The sequence below is a fragment of the Cynara cardunculus genome, assembly GCF_001531365.2.
Source record: "Cynara cardunculus var. scolymus isolate 2C chromosome LG 1, CcrdV1, whole genome shotgun sequence".
NCBI lineage: Eukaryota > Viridiplantae > Streptophyta > Magnoliopsida > Asterales > Asteraceae > Cynara > Cynara cardunculus.
In genome coordinates this window covers 24,359,458-24,368,772 of record NC_037528.1, presented here as the reverse complement: position 1 = coordinate 24,368,772, position 9,315 = coordinate 24,359,458, and the positions used below count along the sequence as shown (strand labels likewise).

The following is a 9,315-nucleotide window of genomic DNA, read 5'->3' as shown; positions in this document are numbered from 1 at the left end:
GATTGTGGTTGTTCTTCAATCGGCACTGACAAGCAGTGATTCAAACATGATCTAAATTAAAAACTGAACAGATAAAAGCATGGTTTTGCTCCCCATAGCTCACCATTTCAAATCCTGAGAGAACCATCGGATGGCTTGCCTCAATGTTAACTTTTTTACTTCCCATAAAATTGATTGAATTATGCACAAGCTAAGCTGATCTGGACACTATGATTATCTAAAAAGTAGTGCTTAGTGTAACTTTTTTTATTAACCTGGATATCCAACCTGCTATGCGAGCTAACTAATCCTAAGACGACCATCTACTTTGCAAATAGCCTGAAGTCACCGTATTTGAACCTCTGTGGCCACAAGGAAATTTTTATTCCTCCTTAAATTTGAATCTGGGACCTCCTGGTATTTTTGACTTTTGAAGTCAAGCTAAAACCAATTAGGATCCACTCTTATGGCTCCTTAGTGTAAATGTTACATATGAAGGTTATTAAGGTTTATTTTCTTTTTAGTAGGGTCTAATATACAAATAATTTTCTTCATATATAAACAAACAAGATTACCCATCAAAAACTCAATCTCTCTCTCTCCTTTGAAAACTAACCAAAATTAAAAAAGAAAAAAAAACCCTAATTTATCCGTGATTGAACCAATCGTGGATCCTTTTCTAATGGATCTTCATCAAGAAAGTGATCACCCACAAAAGCTACATCATCTTTTCAGTCTATCTTTTCCCAATAAGAAAGATGTGGCTTATTCATTCATCCTCTTCATCTCTCTTCTCATAACCTCCATTGTTTTCTGCAACCTCGTAACCCCTTTCTACCCTCATCTCCTTCTTCCTTTTAGCTTCTCAAGAACCCCAAATGCCTCGCCATGTGATTATTCGTACGGGAAATGGGTTTGGGATGAAAATTACCCGACCCGGAAGTACAGTGAGGATTGCCCGTTTCTTGATCCAGGGTTCCAGTGCCGCCGCAATGGGCGGCTGGATGTTGGGTATGTGAAATGGCGATGGCAACCACATGGGTGTAATTTACCCAGGTAATTAATATGAATTCCAGTTTCTAATTAATTGTTTCTGCAATATTAAACTGCATGCATGGCTTTTCTTTTTAATTATTTTCATGCCTTTATAATATAAATTTCCTTGTGGCCACGAAGGTTCAAATACGGTAACTTCGAACTATCTGTCGGTTCGTATAGCGGGTTAGATATGGAGGTTAATCAATATATATAGGTAGCTATTGATAATTTCGATGAATTGAAATCTTTGTTTACTTTTTAAGTATCGTTATTTATCTATTTTTATTATTATGTTCGAGATTTTAACAAATTTATGAATATGAAAGTGATTAACTGTATGTAACAGTATTTAAAATTGCCCGAAAATGAGGATAAAGTAGATGAAGGTAATTGAAGGTATATACAACTAGATGAAAAAAGTTAACTCGTCCAATTCTCACTCTTTCGCTAGATTCAAGTTCTACTTGAATACGATTGTTGTATCCTTACTACAACAAAATTGGGTTTATATATAGGACACCCCCAATCTCTAAGCGTTTCAATAAACCGTTTTATAGGACTTGATTTATAGAACCAAAATATAAAGCGTCATATCTAAAGGTGTTGTAATAAGTTTATATGACGCTTTTGGATGTCTTAACAAATTTTTAGGACATTTTTAATACAAAGTATCGCATTGGCAACTTTATAGGACATTTTTAAGAAAGTGTTGTATAAACTCAATTTTTTATAGGACATTTGTTTTTATATGACAGTTTTTCAAATAGTGTCCTATAAAGTTGTTAATGAGACGCTTTATATTAAAAGTGTCCTAAAAAACTTAGTACGACGTCAAAAAATGTCATATAAACTTATTACAACGCCTTTAGATAAGACTTTTTATTTTCTTGGTCTTATAAACTAAGTCCTATAAAAAAATCTATTAAGACGCTTAGAAATTAGGAGTGTTTTATAAACCCAATTTTATTGTAGTGGACCTCTAAATAGACGTTATACTAGCGGATTTTGTCTTAGGAAACTACACAGGGTATGCCTGAATCATTATCTCGGTTTTTGCAAGAATCTACTCAAATCAAGTATTTATTGATTCATTTCTATAGATTGTTGTTTACACTCCAGATATTATACAACAACTTTTATTTTTCTGCAATTTCAGAATTTATATATAGAGATAGAGAGTGTTTGTTTCAAATACAATCTGTCGCATTTGTACAACCAATGCAACCCAATAAATTGAGATATTTATGGAAATGATGAGAGTTCATTTATTATGATTTGAATATTTATGGAAGATGAATATAGTTCATTAATTATGATCAATACTTTATATTAGAAAACAATCAAAATTTCGATGAAATCACATATTAATCAAATGAAATGGACGGTTGAGATTGGGTTGTATTAGTTGTACAAATGTCAAGGGTTGTATAATAACCAACTTCTCTCTCTCTCTCTCTCTCTCTATATATATATATATATATATATTTATATATATATATATTTATTTATTTATCAAGTGACTGATTACTCCTAATACATCCTTGGCTACAAAATCATCCCTTGGAAACTTCCACAAAGTTTTCCTTCATATGTGATTTTGCAAGCGAACTTTGTTTTCCTTTTTCCAATTTGCAAAGGAAACTTAAATTCCATTCACTACAACAAAATCGGGTTTATAGCTAGGACATTCAATTTTTTAGCATACTAATAGACCTCTTTATAGGACCAAAAAACTAAAGTGTCCTATCGAAAGGCGTTATAATAAGTTTATATGACGTTTTTTGACGTCGTAATAAGTTTTTTAGGACACTTTTAATATAAAGCGTTCTATTAGCAAATTTATAGAATACTATTTGAAAAACTGTCCTATAAAAACAAGTGTCCTATAAAAAAATGAGTTTATAGGACACTTTCTCAAAAGTGTCTTATAAAGTTGCTAATGCGACACTTKGTATTAAAAATGTCCTAAAAAACTTATTAAGACGCCCAAAAGCGTCATATAAACTTATTRCAACACCTTTAGATATGACGCTTTATATTTTGGTCCTATAAATTGAGTCCTATAACACGGTCTACTGGAACGCTTAGAGATTAGGGGTATCCTATAAACTCAATTTTGTTATAGTGATTCCAACACAGAGAATTTCTAATCGAGTCCAATGCTTCTACTCAGGCTTGTCGTTTTCAATATTCACGATGAAATTAGAAGTCGTGGATTCGATTAATTTGTACTCTTGGTTATTCTCGAATAGTAACCAAGGGTGCGTAATATATTTATGCTAAATATTTTTGGACTACAGTTACGTCTAGATTGTGTTTTGCATAATTATCAAGATCATATGGTCTGTGTTCGAGTTCCACGTAGGTTATACTTGGCTAATGTCTTATTAATAGATGTTGAAACCGACTCTTTTACAGAGTAATCTAATGGGGTTTCATATATATTTTTGCTTGGGCCATTAAAACCAATGTATATATACTCGACAACCTGGAAGAATATGTATCCGTATAGCCCCCTCTTGGCACTTTGGGTCAATTTGTATTCATCTAGCCTCCCGAATGGGGGTCTTATTGGAGTTGCATGAATAGACTTTGACCATTTTTTCTTGATAAATGTTTGAATCTCATTTTCTCCTAAATAACTATTAGGAAAGTAATCTAATGGGTTTCACATATTATTACCGTTCATGACTCCACACTACAACAACTTAGGTTTAATGGACGCTAGAAATGTCTTAATAGATTAGTTTATAGGACCAAATAATTGTGTGATCCATATAAAAACGTTGCAGTGATTTCATAGGATGTATTTGGGCATTTTTATAAATTTTCTACGATACTTTTTAAACAAAGTGTCGTATTAGCCTTTTCACATGACGCTTTTGAGAAACGTCTTATAAAATTGTCTCTTTATCCACATTTCTTGCTAAAATTATATAAAAGAAATTAATTCGACACTTAATAGTGTCATAAAAACTTGTTAAAATACTCAAAATTATCCTATAAATTCATTGCGACTGTTTGGTCCTATAAAATAGTCATACATTTTTGGATTTTATTGTAGTGCCATATTTCATTTCTTTCTGTTGGATTCGTTCATGAAGCAAACAATGCTAAGGGATCGTTTACCAAACACTTACTCGGGTAAGTGAACACCAAGTCACATTCTCTTACCGGATGAATATGGTAAGGACCAAGAATCTTACCCGGTAAGAGCGAGACAAGGAAAAAGAGTCTTACCCGGTAAGTGAGGGTGACGACTCTTACCACGGTAAACGCTTACCGGGTAAAATATTGCATACGATACTGTTTTGGTAGACTAAAATTTTACATGATAAGTAAAGGATAGTGTTAAATTTTACCGGTAAGTGTTTGGTAAACAACCCCTAAATCAGAATTGTATCTAAATCGCTGAACTTCTGCCACATTGCCATGTATCTTATCATAGAATTGGACCAAATCATATTGTGATCATTCCAAACAATATTTATGTAATCAATTTGTGTATGTAGATTTGCATGTAGACTTTGTTGATCGATCTAATGAAACAGATTTGATGCAAAAGATTTTCTGGAAAGAAGCAGAAATGGACGGATGGTTTTCGCCGGAGACTCCATCGGAAGAAACCAATGGGAGTCTCTGCTATGCATGCTGACTCACGGAGTCTCGAACCGATCCACAGTATACGAAGAGCATGGAAACCCCATAACCAAACACAGAGGCTTCCTTTCCATCAGGTTTCAAGATTACAATTTCACCATCCAATACTACCGTGTGCCTCTGCTTGTCGTCATCGATGATCCGCCGGAAAATGCTTCTCGACAAGTCCGGCGAGCAATTAGGGTTGACAAACTCCACCGATTCTCTTCCAAATGGGTTGGAGCAGATGTTCTTGTCTTCAGTGCTGGTCACTGGTGGACCCAAGACAAAACCCTAAAGATGTCGGTATTATAACTTTCAGAATTATGTTTTCTTTAACTTTAAGTTCCAATCTGAAATCTACAACGAAATCCGGGCCGTTTACCAAATGCTTACTTCGCTAAGTGTTTACCAAGTCATATTTTCTTTACTGAATTATGGATATGACAAGGACCAAAAATCTTACCTGGTAAGAACGAAAGTAAGGACCGAGAGTCTTACCCGATAAGTGATGGCGACGACTCTTACCACGGTTAGCGCTTACCGGGTAAATAGTTACATATGATGTCGTTTTGGTAGAGTAAAATCTTACCTAGTAAGTAAGCGATAGAGTTGAATTTTACCGTTAAGCACTTACCGAGTAAGTGTTATAGGTAAACAACCCCTAAATATCTAAATAGATTGTTTTATATGATTAAACAATTGCATGTCATATATTTAAAGTTGGTATGTTTATTCATTTGCGAGAAGGCGAAAAGTTTCAAGATCATAAATGATTATAGGTGATACTAACACGTAATCATATATGATGAAACACGTTCAAAGGGATGCGGGCAACTTGGTGAAAGCAAACAAACGGGAAAAGTCGCCCGCTATATGCCGGTTAATGTAACATGTGTTTAATCATATATGATGTCATTTGATCTTGGAACTTCTTGCATTTTCGCAAATTGATCGCATTCTCGTTTGAACTTTACCCTTTTCACACCCTATTCAAATGTGTTAATTACAAAGCAATTAGGACATTTTATTTCAAAAAATATATCCTAAAAAACGTGTTATGATGCATGCTAGATACGTCCTAACACATTTACGTAGGACACATAATTATTTGGTCCTATAAAACAGTATATTAAAAAACATTTAGACATGTTTTTCGTCCTATAAAATCGATTTTGTTGTAGCGTCTGATGATGGTTTTTGTTTGTTTTTTAAGGGGGTGGTATTTCCAGGAAAAAGGGACACTAAACATGACAATGGATGTCATGGAGGCATTTGAGAAGTCTCTTCAGACATTGAAGTCATGGGCTTTGAAGAATTGTGATCCCAAAACCAGCCACGTTTTCTTCCGTAGCTATTCTCCGGTACATTTCAGGTGACCGGTTAATGTTTATTATGATAAAATCGGTTTTATAGGACATCATATACGTTTCACTACAACAAAATCGGGTTTATAGGATACTCCCGAATTCTAAGTGTCCTAATAGACCTACTTAGTTTATAGGACCAACAAAATAAAGTGTCATATCTAAAGGTGTTGTAATAAGTTTATATGACGTTTTTTGACGTCGTAATAAGTTTTTTAGGACATTTTTAATATAAAACGTCCCATTATCAACTTTATGGGACACTATTTGAAAAATCGTCCTATAAAAACAAATGTCCTATTAAATTTTGAGTTTATATGACACTTTCTCAAAAGTGTCCTGTAAAGTTGCTAATACGACATTTTGTATTAAAAATGTCCCAAAAAACTTGTTAAGATGTCCAAAAGCGTCATATAAACTTATTACAACACCTTTAGATAGGACATTTTATATTTTGGTCCTATAAATTAAGTCTTATAAAACGGTCTATTGGGACGCTTAGAGATTGAGAGCGTCTTATAAACTCAATTTTGTTGTAGTGTTTAAATATCTTAATAGATTGCTTTACAAGATAAAAAAAAGTTCTGCATCATATATAAACGTGTTATGATAGGATGATTTAACTAGACATCCTGACAAATTTTCTATGACGCTTTTGAAATAAGGTCTCGTATTAGCATTTTTATAAAATACTTATGAAAAGTGTTATATGAACGTATTTTTAACAGGACATTTGTATTAATTAATAAAACATTGTTTCAAATGCATTGTATCAACTTATTGTAACACATTTACATATATAGGATGATGTACAATTGTTTGATTCTATAAACTTAGAATCCTATAAAACAATTTGTTGTAAAATTTCACTACAACAAAATCGGGTTTATAGGACACTCCCAATTTCTAAACGTCCTAATAGACTTCTTTATAAGACTTAGATTATAGGACCAAAAAAATAAAGCGTCTCATCTAAAGACGTTGTAATAAGTTTATATGACATTTTTTTGACGTTGTAATAAGTTTTTTAGGACACTTTTAATATAAAACGTCTCATTAGCAACTTTATAGCACACTATTTGCAAAACTGTCTTACAAAAACAAATGTCCTATAAAAAATTAGTTTATGGGACACTTTCTCAAAAGTGTCCTATAAAATTGCTAATACGACATTTTGTATTAAAAATGTCCTAAAAAAACTTGTTAAGACGTCCAAAAGCGTCATATAAACTTATTACAACACTTTTAGATATGATGCTTTATATTTTGGTCCTATAAAGCGGTCTATTGTGACGCTTAGAGATTGGGAGTGTCCTATAAACCCATTTTTGTTGTAGTGTTTGGACATATTTGACATTCAATAAAACCGATTTTGTTGTTGCAGTGAAATATTCCCGCTTTGAAACCAAATTGCTTGATGTGAAATAAGAAAAGCTAAGAAGATGTTAATTAGGTGCAGGGGTGGAGAATGGAACACCGGTGGTCATTGTGATCTTAGTAACGCACCGGAAACCAACCATTTGAAGCCCGAAGTTAACGAACTCGTCAACAACCAAATCATCGAAAATGTGGTCAAAGAGATGGAAACCGCGAAACATAAAGTCCAGTTCTTGAACATCACGTATCTAACTGCAATGAGGAAAGATGGTCACCCATCGAGACACCGTGAGCCAGGAACTCCGGCTAAGGCTCCACAAGATTGTAGCCACTGGTGCCTACCGGGTGTGCCCGACACTTGGAATGAACTTCTTTATGCACAACTATTGTCCAGTGGATACAAAGCATGGTGATCAAAATGAAAAATGAAGGTATCATTTGCCATTCGTTCCTATTGGGGCCCGACCATGATTCATTGGCACACCGAGCCGGCTCAAGCACCTTGATGGCTCGAGTCCGCACCAAGGATGGTTCTTGTCCTTTCTTTTTTTAGATAAAACGCAATAGATCGAAGATTTGATCCGTGACCTTCATCATACGATACCATCAAACTAACTGTAGTGTGATGACTACGTACGATTGGTACATTATCTTTCAATAACTAACCGATAATTCTTTGTAACGGGGGCGCCCCTGACGTTGTGCTAGGTGCCGTCGCCGCATGTTTTTTTGTGTTTTTTAAATCATAGAATTAGAATATAAAGCGAAAGTACATTAATTTACATATATAAACTGTGTTATAGTTGGGTTCAAAATAATTTGTCATTCATATGTATGTTGCATATATATACTCATTATCTATTACTTCTGTTTTTTTAAAGGCAGCAATTTTATTGAGACAAAAAGGGAACAAACAAAGAACAAGTAACAAAAAATTGGCATCTGTTTATCTAAATACTTACCCGGTAAGTGCTTAACGTAAAAAAGTGAACACTATAATTTATTTTATGGGTAAGATTGTAGTACATCAAAACGTATCATATACAACAATTTACCTGGTAAACGCTTACCCAACTACGAATCGTCACCCTTACTCACCGGATAAAAATCTTCATCTTTATCATTGCTCTTACCAAATAAAATTCTTAACTCTCTTGCCATGTTTATCGGGATAAGCATTTAGTAATCAGATTTCAAATACTTAAAAACTTCCAAGATTTATGTAGGGGCCGCGCGAACACAGACCCCCACTGCCACAAATTATGATGTAGGCTCGACCACTTGGGCCGACCTTAGGATAGCACCCCTCCTATGTGCAATGGAGGTCACTAGCCTAGGCCATGGGCTTTCTTGATCACCCATTGACCCCATCCAGGTAAGTATCTTTTCTCGTTTGCCTCTTTCCCTTTTTATTCCACTCTCCCTCTCTTTCTGTTTACTTTCGATACCGATGTGGGTTTCCATTCAAATGCTAATTTTCCTTTCACAACCCGTTCCCATGCTTTCTATTCATTTGATTTTTTTTTGCAAAATTTAAATTAAACAAATCGATGCATTTACATGTGCATCTCTAGTTTAAGTAGGATTTTTTACTTTTTAAATTCTTTTTTGAACATAACTAGAACGGTTTTTGCGCAATGTAGCGAGATCCATCTCGATTTTTAATGTATTATTTTATTTTTTTGTCTCTGTCGATGTTATATTACGTTTTTATGTGTTTTTAAAAAAATAATGATTTTATTTTTGAATAATATAAATTTAAAAAAAAATATATATCAATGTTAATATCAAATCAACTATTTAAAAGTTCTCAATTTTTATGTAATTTCTTTAATTTATTTTTTTATTATTATTTATTTTAAGTTTAATAATGAAATAATTTATTTTTGGTTGAATATTATAAATTTTATAAAGA

The 9,315-nt window shown here is 33.6% G+C and overlaps 1 protein-coding gene and 1 non-coding gene across 2 annotated transcripts; one reads left to right on the top strand and one right to left on the bottom strand.

Moving 5' to 3' along the window:
- Positions 1–661: 661 nt before the first annotated feature.
- On the top strand, positions 662–7,939 carry LOC112501216 (protein trichome birefringence-like 8). The gene is made up of 4 exons (XM_025104916.1): positions 662–1,035; positions 4,569–4,958; positions 5,873–6,031; positions 7,483–7,939. The coding sequence occupies exons 1-4, from the start codon at positions 662–664 to the stop codon at positions 7,811–7,813; spliced, it is 1,254 nt and encodes a 417-aa protein (XP_024960684.1). The 3' UTR covers positions 7,814–7,939.
- A 683-nt stretch (positions 7,940–8,622) lies between these two features.
- On the bottom strand, positions 8,623–8,783 carry LOC112503763. The gene has a single exon (XR_003068076.1). It is a non-coding gene; the product is annotated as a U1 spliceosomal RNA (small nuclear RNA).
- Positions 8,784–9,315: the final 532 nt, after the last annotated feature.

Excerpts from the sequence above, each read along its gene's own strand:
- LOC112501216 (XM_025104916.1), top strand. The coding sequence starts at position 662 with ATGGATCTTCATCAAGAAAGTGATCACCCACAAAAGCTACATCATCTT. Across the intron at positions 1,036-4,568 it reads CATGGGTGTAATTTACCCAG|ATTTGATGCAAAAGATTTTC; the intron begins GTAATTAATATG and ends CTAATGAAACAG. Across the intron at positions 6,032-7,482 it reads TATTCTCCGGTACATTTCAG|GGGTGGAGAATGGAACACCG; the intron begins GTGACCGGTTAA and ends AATTAGGTGCAG.